The 18,220-nt window shown below is 34.8% G+C and overlaps 2 protein-coding genes across 2 annotated transcripts; both read right to left on the reverse strand.

Moving 5' to 3' along the window:
* Positions 1 to 4,014: 4,014 nt before the first annotated feature.
* On the reverse strand, positions 4,015 to 5,145 carry LOC131859638 (patatin-like protein 5). Its single transcript, XM_059213624.1, has 5 exons — positions 5,017 to 5,145; positions 4,851 to 4,916; positions 4,507 to 4,728; positions 4,209 to 4,384; positions 4,015 to 4,114 (listed from the first exon to the last, which is right to left on the reverse strand). Exons 1-5 carry the CDS (start codon positions 5,143 to 5,145, stop codon positions 4,015 to 4,017), a joined length of 693 nt encoding a protein of 230 aa, XP_059069607.1.
* A 10,196-nt stretch (positions 5,146 to 15,341) lies between these two features.
* Positions 15,342 to 17,274, reverse strand: LOC131051946 (patatin-like protein 2). The gene is made up of 8 exons (XM_059213625.1): positions 17,143 to 17,274; positions 16,859 to 17,049; positions 16,588 to 16,762; positions 16,330 to 16,504; positions 16,178 to 16,243; positions 15,834 to 16,015; positions 15,536 to 15,711; positions 15,342 to 15,441 (listed from the first exon to the last, which is right to left on the reverse strand). The coding sequence occupies exons 1-8, from the start codon at positions 17,272 to 17,274 to the stop codon at positions 15,342 to 15,344; spliced, it is 1,197 nt and encodes a 398-aa protein (XP_059069608.1).
* Positions 17,275 to 18,220: the final 946 nt, after the last annotated feature.

The raw sequence follows: 18,220 nt of genomic DNA on the forward strand, positions 1-18,220 counted from the left end.
AGTAATTCCAACGTTAAGAGCACCACTTCAACTGTAGAAAAAATTGTGAAGCACCTGCATGAGGACGCTCAAATTCCGGAAGAGTTGATTGAATGTCTCTTCATGCAAATGAATGTGGCGATGAATAAGAACAATGGGCTTGAGGCGACAGCCAAGGTTGAGGCTAGGGACAACACATGGGTTGATGAGTTGGATGGGGATAGAGTTTGGAAAATTGCTAATGATCTTGTGGACATTATGGGGTAGTGGGAAATGGTGGGTGGAAATTTTATAGACATGGACTCTACGATAAAGAATCCGAGTAGCAAGCATGAGCTTGAAGAGGTCAATAAAACCTAGGGGGCCCTTAAAAACAAAATTGAGGAGGTCAACTATGCTTGCAGAGATGTGGCTAGCAAGAACAATGCCTCCCTATAGGCTATCCATGATGAGATAGAAATGAGAAGGGTGAAAGAATGATGGCGCATGGATTCCTTTCCCACGAGATCCGGCCCCAGTGCGTTGATGATTAAGGCTAGCCGTGACTCTGTGTTGGTCTCCTAAATGGTTCTGGGATTAGTTCAAGTGAAAAAATTATTTTTTCTGATAAAGTGCTTAGTTTGTGTCAAGATTGGCAGGACAAGGATACCCCCAAGTAGTAGGCCATCACTTGGTGCCTGTGTGAGAGAGATGTTTTGTGTTTGGTGGACCTACATTTTTTTAATTTTTTTCTTCTACATGTTGGTTTTTTAGTTTAGGTGTTGGCTATCTGTTCTCCCTGTTAGGGTTTTTGTTGTGATTGGTAGGGTTTTTTTTGGTTGGTTGTGCATCCCTCATCCACTCTTGGTGTCACTTTGTGGTTATGCATTGGTACAGGCCTATCCCACCTTTATTAATCAAAACAATATGGGGGTAAACACAAAACCATCCTTGCTGAGAACTCTATCTCAGAAGCATGACTGAGATTAGGTCAAAGTAACAGCTTGGTTAGAAGAAAAATTTGGAACAGTTACTTGAATTGAAGACCCTAGAAGAAGGCTTTGGCTTGAAAGAAACCTTCTAAGATTAGATTTGAGGGAAGGGGAATTGAAAAAGGACACTGTGAAGACTACCAATTGAGAATTCTTGGTTGGCCTCTAAGAAGGAGCTTCTTCAAACATTGCAAGAGACATATTTATGTATTTCATTATAGAGAAAGAGGCTAAATTTGATGCAAATGAACATAGATTAGAGTTACAGACCGAATCCTTAAACACCCTTATTTCTTCATTGTGGGTGGCATGATAGGCTAAGGTGAAATGACCTAGATTGTCCATATGCTCATCCACTATAGTTAACTTATTTCTATCACATTTTGTTGAACCCAACAATCATATTTAGGTTGAATAACAATAGATTGACAAGAATTTTATACAGATCAAGAAGAAGACAAAACAAGAGTAGAATATTTGCATGTTCTAACGAATGGAGATCGCACCTCAGAAAAATGCCCATCTGATTTCCTAATGTTTGAATGATGTCCAAATCTCAATATTCCAATGGGAGAGAGTGCCAAAATACCCAAAAGAGGGAAAAATTTATTATGGTTAAATGGGGGTTAAAATTAGGTACCCATGATTGAGTAAACAAGCCAAGACCCTCAAAAAACCAAGATTTGCATCTATGAGCACAATCTTGATCAGACTTAATAGAAAATATCATAATAAAAAATCCACTACCATTATCGTTATAAAAAAATTCATTGACCCCAATTTGAAAGCTTATTAATATTTGGAGAGAAATTCCAGATCTTACCAATAAGAGCCTTGCTTTGAAGCTATGAGAGATATCTTGAAACTCGCTCCTCTAAAAATGACACTTTAAATACCTCATTGCGCTCCCACTGACCAATATTTTGAGAAATAAGAGGCTTCTCATAAACCAAACGACAGATTGGTTCCTTACTCACTCACCTTTTAAGATCCAACTTTTTTATACTTAAATAAAATATTAATTAAAATTCAAGTTATAATATGATTAATTGAAATATTTAAAGCTAGTTTTTAGTTTTTAAAAATTTTGATTAATAATAAATATTATATGTATTGTATTTTATATATTTTCAATCCTAAATTGAATCATTATATAGTTAAAATAAGATTATATAATTTTAGTTATAAAAAAAAAATCCCTCTTAAATTAATTTAATGCTTTCTAATTAATTATTTTTATAATCATATCTTAATTAAAAATATAATATAATTGTGATTCCAACTTAATCTCTCTAACTATAATTATAACAATAAATTTATTCTTAAATATAATTTTTTATTATAATTATCTAAAAAGATAATAAATATATTTGAACTATTTTCAACTTTGATCTTAATCTTTATTCTACCTAATTATGCCTCATCTTAATTTTAATCCTCATTAATTTTGATTCCATAAAATTAAAAAATTTAAATATTATAAAAATAAATGAGATAGAGTAAAATCTAAGCATTACTAAAGTCAAACAATAATTCATTTCAATTAATCGAACAAGATAGGCTGATCAACTATTAAAATGATTTTAAATACAATAGTAACATCTATGCCATGAGTAGCTTGTAAGGAGCATTATAAATGGAAGAATCATGTCACACATTCAATGCAACGACGATACAAACCAGTCCCATGTACAATGTTGTCACTGAATAATGCAATAATAAGACAGAATTCTTTGAAGAGGCCCAACTAAGTGCTGTAAGGGACGTTTATGCATCCACTCCAAGCACTTTTGGAATGAACATAAACCTTACAATATTGGCTGGTCAATCTCTAATTATTCAACGTAATTAATGTTTTGAGAACATAAATTTATCATTTAGCTGAAAAGAAGACAGAGCGACATGGCATGAATTGCGTTGTTTGCTGCTACACTAATTAGCTGTGTGGCTCACCAACACCCTGAAATGTTTTTTTATTAAAAGCTCTACACAAAAGTTCTAGCATAAGGTGTGACTGGAATGGAAGAAAGAAGTTCAGATGTTTATTCCAACACCATGGCCATTGGAATGGTCATTCACGGAAAGTACAAAAGATGTGCTCTGTTTATCCCTCAACTTCTTCATTATGTGATTCGTTATCTCTATGCAATTTGTATTTTCTGTTTAATCTGCTGTAAGCTTAATTTTTTTCTGTTTTCTTAACATTCTCATCTCGAAATATTTCTCCCCATTATTGTTGTTTCCGCCACTTTGCTTCCGAGATTTTACGAAAGGAATTTGCAAGCACACAAATATGTTTCCAAGATGGTAGAGGGGAATCATCACTATTCAATAGCTCTGCACTGCGGACTGAACATGAATGATCTGATGTTAAGTGATTGACATTAAGCTTTCTGTTGATTAAAAAATTTGGATAAAATAAGAAATTTTAATTTTTTTTTTTGTCAAATTTGAATCGTTTTAAATGAATCTATTATTTATAAAACTAGTTGAACGAACATAATAAGGATAAGACTGGATACCCTCAATTTCTGATTTCTTATCATAATTGATTGATCAAGTATTAAATGTTTTAGGCATCCAAATAATACTGACTTCAAATCTTCTATAATTAAAAATACTATTAAAAACCAAACAAAAATCATAATAACATCTATACTCTTTAATCCAACGATAATACAAACCATTCCCCGAATACAGTGTTATCAGTAAAGAATACAATAATAAGACAATTCCTTGAAGATGCCCAACTAAGTGTTGTAGGGAACGTTTATGCATCCACTCCAAGCACTTTTGGAATGAATATAAAACTTACATTGCCTTGTTGTCCACAACTGCAATGCTATTAATATTTGGAGAACATAAAATAATAATTTAGCTATAAAAAAAAAAACACAATGAAATGACATCTATTAGTTGGCAAAAACACAGCTAAATCTTGAATTGCTGTATTTACCACTACATAAATCAGCTGTGTGGCTCACCAACACCCGGATATGTTTTATAATTAAAAAGTCTACACAAAATTCTAGCGTAAGGTGTGATTGGAATGGAAGAAAGAAGTTCAGATGTTTATTCCAACACTATGGCCATTCATAGAAAGTGCAGAAGATGCGCTCCGTTTATCCCTCAACTTCTTCTCCTTGGAGAGTCGTTCAGCCATTCTGGCAAGTGGAAATATTAGTTATGGTGAGAACAAAATGATAGGAAACTAGGATCTGAAAATACAAGGAAGAGTTAGAGAGTTATGGGAGATACTTAGTCAATGCCATCCTGTTTGTGTAGTCGTTCTTCACTATCTCAGGACGCCCAGTCTCCAAATTTAAACTTCTAACAGGCTTATCCAATAGTTCCTGGCCTTTCTTCACAAGATTCCTCAGGTTCTCATCCGTACTGAGGTCCATCTTTGCTTCGCTTCCTTTTAGTTGCCATTCCTACAGTATGAAAGCCCACATGTTAACCATACAGAAAATTATAGCAGAAACATGGTCTGTAGAATTATAGATCTAGAGGCCTTATCGTTTCAAGGAACATTATTGGAAACTATGAAAAAGACCTGGATTCTAAGATAGTTTTCTTTGACATGATGGAGCATCAAAGCTGTATGAATGTTGACCATGTCTGAACTTGCATTCATGATAGATTCTATGAGAGGCGTTCTTCCATCGTGAGGAATCCACTTCAAGCTTCCCCATGTGGCAGCCTTTTTTGCGTCCCATTCAATACCCTCTTCTAATCCCGTTCCAAGAGAAAGTACAACAAAGTGGTCAAGGTGCTCCTGTAAATAACAACCTCTGGTTAACATAGTTGAGCTTCTAATTAATATTTCCCAGCATCAAGCATTCGTTTTATATGAGATGTTTATTCTAAATAGTATCAAAATACAATACAATACAATACCTTTTTGTCGACTATTCTTGTATCCTGATGAACTGCTCGAGTGACTAATTTCATTGCTATCAAGGTCTGCATAATTAGAAAATTGTTGTGAGACCCTTATAATAGTTTATTGATGTGAAATAAAAATCTGATCAAAATCTCTACTCATAATACAAGCAGGCATTACAGGATTATTAGCCGCTACTCCTCCATCTACTAAGTTAAAAACTTGGGTCTTTCCGTCACTGGAATTTGTTGTAAACTGGTGAGATGGAAAATAGGTAGGAGCTGCAGTTGTGGAGAGGCATACGTCCATTAGATGTGGATTCTTCAGCGGATCTACTTTCGCCTGCACATATCATCGTAAGAATCATCCTCGTCTATTCTTCATCTTCATTGGCTAACATTGTGGTGATGAGACCTCCAGTGCTAGTACCTGCCATTATATTGAAATAATCTGCTAGTCTGGCATCTTCCCCATCCAATTTCTGATAAAAACGAAGCATTTCAGTAAGTAATACATTTGTGCAAATAAAACTATATGAATTGTGCAGCAAAAGAATACAATTTATAACCTGTACCTGCAACTGGTGCTCTAAGAATTTGAGTAATTGCATAGGAATAAGACCCCGTACTCCTCCTCCATCGACACTCAGGATTCTAGCACCCACGTCCCCCGAGACATCGATTGGAAGAAGTTCCTGATTCGACATCGATTGCAAGAATTGGAAGAATGTATGGAAAGACTTACAAGGAATTAGCTATATTGAATTTGCCCCTACAATAACTATGCATATATAGAGGATAGATGGAGCTTACGAGCACATGGTACATGGCTCTATATAAAAACATGTTAAATAATCATTATCCATCGGTCTGCGAGCAGCCCAAAAATGCCATAAACAAACCTTTCTTTTCACGTCTCCACCTTATCATCATCGAGAATTTAAATTAAAGTATGTTTAATGTGACATTACACTGTTCTCGGGTCTTTTTCGTTTCCTAGCCGTCGGCTATCTGGTAAAAAATATTTTGCCGAATTACACGATGTGTCGTGTTTCAATTTTATTTGACGTATAAAGTGGGACAGTTACGGGTTTCCTTAAAAATTACCTTGATGCCATGTATTCCTATTAAGATGAATCATGCGCACTATATATTTTAGTCTTTAGCATTTGAAGTCGAGTAAATTGATATAAACATGATTAATGATGCCTATTTTAGTCTTTAGGATAAATGAAATTATTTTGTAGCTTCTCCTAATTTCACAATATAGTAATACAAGAAAATTTTTATTTACAAGAAGTTCTCTATATGTATACACTAGTAAACTATCATGAAATTTTGATCCAACTCTCTCTCTCTCTCTATATATATATATGATGTTCATCGAATTTGAATATACATTTAGTTGTTGGAACATTGTAGAATTAAGTACTTGTATTTAGATTAATTTTGAATAGCCACACGATTGTTAATAGAACTAACAAATTGAAGATCAACAAAATAAAATTAATAGGGTTTACCTCTAAGAGTGTGCTGCGTAGCTATAAAAAAGGCATGCAACCCTCTTTTTATCTTTCTTTCTTCCTTCACTTTGTAACAAACCATCCATCCGACCCCTCCAAAAAATTAAAACACCCCTTTTAACCTTTACCTCAAGTGTCCTAAATGCAACCAAAGGCACATTGGTTGGGATATCAAAAATTGCCTAACAACCTTAATTTTCTCAATTTACCCCCTATTAGAATTGACTTCCGAGGTAGCTTAAGAGATACAAATTTTCTACACATTTAAGAAACCCAAAATAATGTTAACAACGGGGCAAAGGCTCTTGCTTTAGTGTTTGGGAGAAGATTGGCAATCAAATACAGAGTTAGGAATCTTAACATAGAGGGGGAATTTATGTATATGATCTTTGCACTTAAAAAGCTAGACGCTCCAAGCTGGAAAATTAGGTGTATTAAGTACGAGTCTTGGAGTTTATTACTAGTGTTTGAAGCATAAACTATATCACATTATTTTAGAGAAGTCAAAACCGTGGTAGATGCCTTGGTGAATAAGGGTTGTAGACTTCTTGAAGGTTATATTTTCTTCAATCATATTGAAGCTAATGAGGAAATCAACCTAGCTTTGGCTTTGGCTCGGGACATGTCAAATTAATTATTATCTAGCTTTCTTGTTTTTGCAGATTTGTTGGATTTTGCTCTTCATTCCATTATCTTGTGCTTTCATAGATGATGTCAACAATGTTCATATAGGAGGATTGTAGATGGCATCCACCTTTCTGTTGGGAGCACTTATCACCTGGTGGCACTCATTGTTGTACTTTTAAGGAATAAATCTTAAATGCACTGCCTTAACCTTCACACAAAGTTGTTGACGCCATGAAAATTAATTTGGAAAATGGTAATCATAAATATTTTGAAGGAGAATTAGGTTTGTCTTCATAAATAATATCCCCAGTTGCAGCGGATAAGATCTCAGATGTCTTTTATGTCATTAATCACATTCTCAAAAGAAAAGCTTACTCATTAAAGATACTGATGGGTCTGTGTCTTCTCAGATTTGATGAACAAAACTTTCTAGGGACAAGTCTCTCGTCGATCAGGTTGGGGAGAATAACCTCAATTTTTAATACTTCATATTTTCATGAAAAAGAATTTTTTTGGTGTCACATGGCTTAGATTTCGTTGGTTTTTGGGAAGCAAGAGATATTAATAAATCTATTTTAATTTGACACTCTTAGCTTGCCCTTTTCTTGAAATTATATATGTTTATGGCCATTTGTGTATCTCACTCGTATAGGTTTGGGCCTTCTATATATGTTTTAAATGCTGCCAAATAATTATTTTTTAATAACCCCAAATTTTAATTCTTTACGTTTTCATGATAAAGTGTTGTTTGTGTCTCACATGACTCACGTTTCGTTGGTTTTTTCATAAAAAAGAGATATAGGAATCTACCATAATAAAAAACCACCTATAGGGATCTACAATTCCACAAACACTTCAAAAATTGAGTTGCAACAATATGGCTAAAGTGGCAGTTGTTTATTATGGGTTGATCATGGCTAGGAAAAAGGGACTTAAGTGTGCCATTATTGAAGGTGACTTAAGAAATACCATCACGATGCTTAGAAAGGAAACAAAACCGGATTGGAAAATTAATTCTCTCATTGCCAAGGGTCACAAGCTCCTTCCCTTTCTGGGAGATGTCAGGTTTTGTGACATGAGATGGGAAGGCAACTGTGTGGAAGATAAGTTGTAGGGGATGGGCGCACATGTTAATAATTTTAAAATATGCATCCACTTGCACGAAATATATATATATATATATATATATATATATATATATATATATATATATATATATATATATGATGTTCATCGAATTTAAATATACATTTAGTTGTTGGAACATTGTAGAATTAAGTACTTGTATTTAGATTAATTTTGAATAGCCACACGATTGTTAATAGAACTAATAAATTGAAGATCAACAAAATAAAATTAATAGGGTTTACCTCTAAGAGTGTGTTGCGTAGCTATAAAAAAGGTATGCAACCCTCTTTTTATCCTTCTTTCTTCCTTCACTTTGTAACAAACCATCCATCCGACCCCTCAAAAAAATTAAAACACCCCTTTTAACCTTTACCTCAAGTGTCCTAAATGCAACCAAAGGCACATTGGTTGGGATATCGAAAATTGCCTAACAACCTTAATTTTCTCAATTTACCCCCTATTAGAATTGACTTCCGAGGTAGCTTAAGAGATACAAATTTTCTACACATTTAAGAAACCCAAAATAATGTTAACAACGGGGCGAAGGCTCTTGCTTTAGTGTTTGGGAGAAGATTGGCAATGAAATAAAAAGTTAGGAATCTTAACATAGAGGGGGACTTTATGTATATGATCTTTGCACTTAAAAAGCTAGACGCTCCAAGCTGGAAAATTAGGTGTATTAAGTACGAGTCCTAGAGTTTATTACTAGTGTTTGAAGCATAAACTATATCACATTATTTTCGAGAAGTCAAAACCGTGGTAGATGCCTTGGTGAATAAGGGTTGTAGACTTCTTGAAGGTTATATTTTCTTCAATCATATTGAAGCTAATGAGGAAATCGACCTAGCTATGGCTTTGGCTCGGGACATGTCAAATTAATTATTATCTAGCTTTCTTGTTTTTGCAGATTTGTTGGATTTTGCTCTTCATTCCATTATCCCGTGCTTTCATAGATGATGTCAACAATGTTCATATAGGAGGATTGTAGATGGCATCCACCTTTCTGTTGGGAGCACTTATCACCTGGTGGCACTCATTGTTGTAGTTTTAAGGAATAAATGTTAAATGCACTGCCTTAACCTTCACACAAAGTTGTTGACGCCATGAAAATTAATTTGGAAAATGGTAATCATAAATATTTTGAAGGAGAATTAGGTTTGTCTTCATAAATAATATCCCCAGTTGCGGCAGATAAGATCTCAGATGTCTTTTATGTCATTAATCACCTTCTCAAAAGAAAAGCTTACTCAGTAAAGATATTGATGGGTCCGTGTCTTCTCAGATTTGATGAACAAAACTTTCTAGGGACAAGTCTCTCATCGATCAGGTTGGGGAGAATAACCTCAATTTTTAATACTTCATATTTTCATGAAAAAGCATTTTTTTGGTCTCACATGGCTTAGATTTCGTTGGTTTTTGGGAAGCAAGAGATATTAAAAAATCTATTTTAATTTGACACTCTTAGCGTGCCCTTTTCTTGAAATTATATATGTTTATGGCCATTTGTGTATCTCACTCATATAGGTTTGGGCCTTCTATATATGTTTTAAATGCTGCCAAATAATTATTTTTTAATAACCCGAAATTTTAATACTTTACGTTTTCGTGATAAAGTGTTGTTTGTGTCTCACATGACTCACGTTTCGTTGGTTTTTTCGTAAAAAAGAGATATAGGAATCTACCATAATAACAAACCACCTATAGGGATCTACAATTCCACAAACACTTCAAAAATTGAGTTGCAACAATATGGCTAAAGTGGCAGTTGTTTATTATGGGTTGATCATGGCCAGGAAAAAGGGACTTAAGTGTGCCATTATTGAAGGTGACTTAAGAAATACCATCACGATGCTTAGAAAGGAAACAAAACCGGATTGGAAAATTAATTCTCTCATTGCCAAGTGTCACGAGCTCCTTCCTTTCTGGGAGACGTCAGGTTTTGTGACATGAGATGGGAAGGCAACTGTGTGGAAGATAAGTTGTAGGGGATGGGTGCGCATGTTAATAATTTTAAAATATGCATCCACTTGCACGAAATACCGGTGGAGGCTCGTGCCATGATCTTGAAGGACTCATCAATTAATGATGCATAATCTCAAAGTTGGATTTTTTGAACTTTTCCACCTTGCCATTTCCTTTCCTTGTTGGTTAAGTTGGTGAGATTTAAAAATCATTGATGGTACTACCTACCACTATATTCCCCAAGCTTGCCAGTTCCTCAACTTGGTTTTATATCTTGCAACTATGGGTGGCTATTTGATTTAGACTGAACCTGACAATTGCTCCAAATTCAAAAATAATGAGGAGGCGTGGGACAGGGTGATTAAAGGGAACCTATATAACTATGTTGAATGGATGACTAGCCATGAGTCTAAGCTCTCTCCTAATTTTGTTAATGCTTGGGACAATAGGAACGTGAACAATGGCAGTGTTACTTTTGTGGTTTTGACAAGGACTTCTAGGAAGGTGACAAGGTTGGACCTTGATGATGTGTCCTTCCCAAAGAATCCCAAAGGGAATTAAGAGAATGACTTTGATTAGCTTTTTGAACGAAGAGAGGGAGTTTCCAAGCAACAAAGTGGCTACAACAGGGATGATCTCCTCTACATTAGGAAGGATGTGGCTTTGATGGTAATGAATTACTTCACCTTGGACGGTAAGAAAAGAAGCTTCCATATGTAGACTTTTCCGATACTATCATCTCTAGTATTGGGTATGAATGAATTTCCCCTTTTGGATTATGTCCTATTTTTCTCAATCTATTTGTAAATCCATGAAAAAGGGCAAACCCCCTCTGCACGATGGTCGTATATGGAGTGTGTATAGTTTCTACTTGCCTTTATCCCCCTCTATTGGGGTCCCTTCCATTGCAGACGGGTCTACCTCTGATCCGAATCTGAATATTTACCTTATTGTTACCCCCTCTAATTTTGCAGAGTAGATTATGCCTCACTCTAGTTCTAAGTTTCCCAATAGTAAAAACCCTACTATAATAGCCAAATTTATGGGCATTGTTACTTCCAAATTTAGGGGCATTGTTACTACCAAGATGTGGGTGTCCAGTTTCAGATACAACAAGATGTGGTTAATGGGATTGTTCATTCTTGCTTTAAGTCTCTATCCTCGGAGGATTTAGGCTCCTCGGATAGCTTAAGGGCGGATTCGTCCCTTGCTAATATTGAAGGAAACCCTAGTCCTCCCCCTTAAACCTTCCTTAGTAATTCCAACCTTAAGAGCACCACTTCAACTGTAGAAAAAATTGTGAAGCACCTGCATGAGGACGCTCAAATTTAGGAAGAGTTGATTGAATGTCTCTTCGTGCAAATGAATGTGGCCATGAATAAGAACAATGGGCTTGAGGCGACAGCCAAGGTTGACGCTAGGGACAACACATGGGTTGATGAGTTGGATGGGGATAGAGTTTGGAAAATTGGTAATGATCTTATGGGCATTATGGGGTAGTGGGAAATGGTGGGTGGAAATTTTACTGACACGGACTCTACGATAATGAATCCGGGTAGCAAGCATGAGCTTGAAGAGGTCAACAAAACATAGGGGGGCCTTAAAAACAAAATTGAGGAGGTCAACTATGCTTGCAGAGATGTGGCTAGCAAGGACAATGCCTCCCTATAGGCTATCCATGATGAGATAGAAATGACAAGGGTGAAAGAGTGATGGCACATGGATTCCTTTCCCATGGGATCCGGCCCCATTGCATTGATGATTAAGGCTAGCCGTGACTCTGCGTTGCTCTCCTAAATGGTTCTGGGATTAGTTCAAGTGAAAAAATTATTTTTTCAGATAAAGTGCTTAGTTTGTGTCAAGATTGGCAGGACAAGGATACCCCCAAGTAGTAGGCCATCACTTGGTGCCTGTGCGCGAGAGATGTTTTGTGTTTTGGTGGACCTACATTTTTTTAATATTTTTTTTCTACATGTTGGTTTTTTAGTTTAGGTGTTGGTTGTCTGTTCTCCCTGCTAGGTTTTTTGTTGTGTTTGGTAGGGTTTTTTTTGGTTGGTTGTGCATCCCTCATCCACTCTTGGTGTCGCTTTGTGGTTATGCATTGGTACAGGCCTATCCCACCTTTATTAATGAAAACAATATGGGGGAAAACCATCCTTGCTGAGAACTCTATCTCAGAAGCATGACTGAGATTAGGTCAAAGTAACAGCTTGGTTAGAAGAAAAATTTGGAACAGTTACTTGAATTGAAGACCCTAGAAGAAGGCTTTGGCTTGAAAGAAACCTTCCGAGATTAGATTTGAGGGAAGGGGAATCGAAAAAGGACACTGTGAAGACTACCAATTGAGAATTCTTGGTTGGCCTCTAAGAAGGAGCTTCTTCAAACATTACAAGAGACATATTTATGTATTTCATTATAGAGAAAGAGGCTAAGTTTGATGCAAATGAACATAGATTAGAGTTACAGAACGAATCATTAAACACCCTTATTTCTTCATTGTGGGTGGCGTGATAGGCTGAGGTGAAATGACCCAGATTATCCATATGCTCATCCACTATAGTTAACTTATTTCTATCACAATTTGTTGAACCCAACAATCATATTTAGATTTAATAACAATAGATTGAAAAGAATTTTATATAGATCAAGAAGAAGACAAAACAAGAGTAGAATATTTGCGTGTTCTAACGGATGGAGATCGCACCTCAGAAAAATTCCCATCTGATTTCCTTATGTTTGAATGATGTCCAAATCTCAATATTCCGATGGGAGAGAGTGCCAAAATACCCAGAAGAGGGAGAAATTTATTATGGTTAAATGGGGGTTAAAATTAGGTACCCATGATTGAGTAAACAAGCCAAGACCCTCAAAAAACCAAGATTTGCATCTATGAGTACAATCTTGATCAGACTTAATAGAAAATATCATAATAAAAAATCCATTACCATTATCGTTATAAAAAAAATCATTAACCCCAATTTGAAAGCTTATTAATATTTGGAGAGAAATTCCAGATCTTACCAATAAGAGCCCTGCTTTGAAGCTATGAGAGATAGCTTGAAACTTGCTCCTCTAAAAATGACACTTTAAATACCTCAATGCCCTCCCACTGACCAATATTTTGAGAAATAAGAGGCTTCTCATAAACCAAAGGACAGATTGGTTCATTACTCACTCACCTTTTAAGATCCAACGTTTTTATACTTAAATTAAATATTAATTAAAATTCAAGTTATATTATGATTAATTGAAATATTTAAAGCTAGTTTATAGTTTTTTAAAATTTTGATTAGTAATAAATATTATATGTATTGTATTTTATATATTTTCAATCCTAAATTGAATCATTATATAGTTAAAATAAGATTATATAATTTTGGTTATAAAAAAATAAATAGCTCTTAAATTAATTTAATGCTTTCTAATTAATTATTTTTATAATCATATCTTAATTAAAAATATAAAATAATTATGATTCCAACTTAATCTCTCTAACTATAATTATAACAATAAATTTATTCTTAAATATAATATTTTATTATAATTATCTAAAAAGATTATAAATATATTTGAACTATTTTCAACTTTGCTCTTAATCTTTATTCTACCTAATTATGCCTCATCTTAATTTTAATCCTCATTAATTTTGATTCCATAAAATTAAAAAATTTAAATATTATAAAAATAAATGAGATAGAGTAAAATCTAAGCATTACTAAAGTCAAACAATAATTCATTTCAATTAATTGAACAAGATAGGTTGATAAACTATTAAAATGATTTTAAATACAATAGTAACATCTATGCCATGAGTAGCTTGTAAGGAGCATTATAAATGGAAGAATCATGTCACACATTCAATCAATGCAACGACGATACAAAGCAGTCCCCTTGTACGATGTTGTCACTGAATAATGCAATAATAAGACAGAATTCTTTGAAGAGGCCCAACTAAGTGCTGTAGGGGACGTTTATGCATCCACTCCAAGCACTTTTGGAATGAACATAAACCTTACCATATTGGCTGGTCAATCTCTAATTAATCAACGTTATTAATATTTTGGGAACATAAAGTTATCATTTAGCTGAAAAGAAGACAGAGCGACATGGCATGAATTGTGCTGTTTGCTGCTACACTAATTAGCTGTGTGGCTCACCAACACCCTGAAATGTTTTTTTATTAAAATCTCTACACAAAAATTCTAGCATAAGGTGTGACTGGAATGGAAGAAAGAAGTTCAGATGTTTATTCCAACACCATGGCCATTGGAATGGTCATTCACGGAAAGTACAAAAGATGCGCTCTGTTTATCCCTCAACTTCTTCATTATGTGATTCGTTATCTCTATGCAATTTGTATTTTCTGTTTAATCTGCTGTAAGCTTAATTTTTTTCTGTTTTCTTAACATTCTCATCTCGAAATATTTCTCCCCATTATTGTTGTTCCCGCCACTTTGTTTCCGAGATTTTACGAAAGGAATTTGCAAGCACACAAATATGTTTCCAAGATGGTAGAGGGGAATCATCACTATTCAATAGCTCTGCACTGCGGACTGAACATGAATGATCTGATGTTAAGTGATTGACATTAAGCTTTCTGTTGATTAAAAAATTTGGATAAAATAAGAAATTTTAATTTTTTTTTTTGTCAAATTTGAATCGTTTTGAATGAATCTATTATTTATAAAACTAGTTGAATGAACATAATAAGGATAAGACTGGATACCCTCAATTTCTGATTTCTTATCATAATTGATTGATCAAGTATTAAATGTTTTAGGCATCCAAATAATACTGACTTCAAATCTTCTATAATTAAAAATACTATTAAAAACCAAACAAAAATCATAATAACATCTATACTCTTTAATCCAACGATAATACAAACCATTCCACGAATACAGTGTTATCAGTAAAGAATACAATAATAAGACAATTCCTTGAAGATGCCCAACTAAGTGCTGTAGGGAATGTTTATGCATCCACTCCAAGCACTTTTGGAATGAATATAAAACTTACATTGCCTTGTTGTCCACAACTGCAATGCTATTAATATTTGGAGAACATAAAATAATAATTTAGCTATAAAAAAAAACACAATGAAATGAAATCTATTAGTTGGCAAAAACACAGCTAAATCTTGAATTGCTGTGTTTACCACTACATAAATCAGCTGTGTGGCTCACCAACACCCGGATATGTTTCTTAATTAAAAAGTCTACACAAAATTCTAGCGTAAGGTGTGATTGGAATGGAAGAAAGAAGTTTAGATGTTTATTCCAACACTATGGCCATTCATAGAAAGTGCAGAAGATGCGCTCCGTTTATCCCTCAACTTCTTCTCCTTGGAGAGTCGTTCAGCCATTCTGGCAAGTGGAAATGATAGTTATGGTGAGAACAAAAGGATAGGAAACTAGGATCTGAAAATACAAGGAAGAGTTAGAGAGTTATGGGAGATACTTAGTCAATGCCATCCTGTTTGTGTAGTCGTTCTTCACTGTCTCAGGACGCCCAGTCTCCAAATTTAAACTTCTAACAGGCTTATCCAATAGTTCCTGGCCTTTCTTCACAAGATTCCTCAGGTTCTCATCCGTACTGAGGTCCATCTTTGCTTCACTTCCTTTTAGTTGCCATTCCTACAGTATGAAAGCCCACATGTTAACCATACAGAAAATTACAGCAGAAACATGGTCTGTAGAATTATAGATCTAGAGGCCTTATCGTTTCAAGGAACATTATTGGAAACTATGAAAAAGACCTGGATTCTAAGATAGTTTTCTTTGACATGTTGGAGCATCAAAGCTGTATGAATGTTGACCATGTCTGAACTTGCATTCATGATAGATTCTATGAGAGGCGTTCTTCCATCGTGAGTAATCCACTTCAAGCTTCCCCATGTGGCAGCCTTTTTTGCGTCCCATTCAATACCCTCTTCTAATCCTGTTCCAAGAGAAAGTACAATAAAGTGGTCAAGGTGCTCCTGTAAATAACAACCTCTGGTTAACATAGTTGAGCTTCTAATTAATATTTCCCAGCATCAAGCATTCGTTTTATATGAGATGTTTATTCTAAATAGTATCAAAATACAATACAATACAATACCTTTTTGTCTACTATTCTTGTATCCTGGTGAACTGCTCGAGTGACTAAGTTCATTGCTATCAAGGTCTGCATAATTAGAAAATTGTTGTGAGACCCTTATAATAGTTTATTGATGTGAAATAAAAATCTGATCAAATCTCTACTCATAATACAAGCAGGCATTACAGGATTATTAGCCGCTACTCCTCCATCTACTAAGTTAAAAACTTGGGTTTTTCCGTCACTGGAATTTGTTGTAAACTGGTGAGATGGAAAATAGGTAGGAGCTGCAGTTGTGGAGAGGCATACGTCCATTAGATGTGGATTCTTCAGCGGATCTACTTTCGCCTGCACATATCATCGTAAGAATCATCCTCGTCTATTCTTCATCTTCATAACTCAAGATCATCCTATAAAATAAAATGAAATACCTCATGACTGGCGAAAATTGTAGGAAACTGCGTCTTGATATCGAAGGTGGGTATCACCAGGTTAGTAGCCGTATCACACAGCCATCTTTCGTGAAATTTCTCTTGTTCTAAGATATCGACCAGATGTTTGCCATTGTATTTGGGACCAAAAATGCCGTGAAAAATATTCCATTTGCTACGAGTCCAACAACAAGAGAAGTTTTGCGTAAACACAACAAATATTTATTGCAAGAGAATTTTACTCCAAATATTGCAATCACTTGCTACTAACCTTGGTTGAGGAAATATCAAACTCGCATTCTTCAAGTAGAAATCTTCAATTTTCTGGGTACTAAAAGGACGATTGTGTTTGTGGTCATTCGGGTCTATAGTGGCTAACATTGTGGTGATGAGACCTCCAGTGCTGGTACCTGCCATTATATTGAAATAATCTGCTAGTCTGGCATCTTCCCCATCCAATTTCTGATAAAAATGAAGCATTTCAGTAAGTAATACATTTGTGCAAATAAAACTATATGAATTGTGCAGCTAAAGAATACAATTTATAAACTGTACCTGCAACTGGTGCTCTAAGAATTTGAGCAATTGCACAGGAATAAGACCCCGTACTCCTCCTCCATCGACACTCAGGATTCTAGCACCCACGTCCCCCGAGACATCGATTGGAAGAAGCTCCTGATTCGACATCGATTGCAAGAATTGGAAGAATGTATGGACAGACTTACAAGGAATTAGCTATATTGAATTTGCCCCTACAATAACTATGCATATATAGAGGATAGATGGAGCTTACGAGCACATGGTACATGGCTCTATATAAAAACATGTTAAATAATCATTATCCATCGGTCTGCGAGCAGCCCGAAAATGCCATAAACAAACCTTTCTTTCCACGTCTCCACCTTATCATCATCGAGAATTTAAATTAAAGTATGTTTAATGTGACATTACACTGTTCTCGGGTCTTTTTCGTTTCCTAGCCGTCGGCTATGTGGTAAAAAATATTTTGCCGAATTACACGATGTGTCGTGTTTCAATTTTATTTGACGGATAAAGTGGGACAGTTACGTGTTTCCTTAAAAATTACCTTGATGCCAGGTATTCCTATTAAGATGAATCATGCGCACTATATATTTTAGTCTTTAGCATTTGAAGTCGAGTAAATTGATATAAACATGATTAATGATGCCTATTTTAGTCTTTAGGATAAATGAAATTATTTTGTAGCTTCTCCTAATTTCACAATATAGTAATACAAGAAAATTTTTATTTACAAGAAGTTCTCTATATGTATACACTAGTAAACTATCATGAAATTTTGATCCAACTCTATATATATATATATATATGATGTTCATCGAATTTGAATATACATTTAGTTGTTGGAACATTGTAGAATTAAGTACTTGTATTTAGATTAATTTTGAATAGCCACACGATTGTTAATAGAACTAACAAATTGAAGATCAACAAAATAAAATTAATAGGGTTTACCTCTAAGAGTGTGCTGCGTAGCTATAAAAAAGGCATGCAACCCTCTTTTTATCCTTCTTTCTTCCTTCACTTTGTAATAAAACATCCATCCGACCCCTCCAAAAAATTAAAACACCCCTTTTAACCTTTACCTCAAGTG

This window comes from Cryptomeria japonica, chromosome 2 (assembly GCF_030272615.1).
Source record: "Cryptomeria japonica chromosome 2, Sugi_1.0, whole genome shotgun sequence".
In the NCBI taxonomy this organism is placed as follows: domain Eukaryota; kingdom Viridiplantae; phylum Streptophyta; class Pinopsida; order Cupressales; family Cupressaceae; genus Cryptomeria; species Cryptomeria japonica.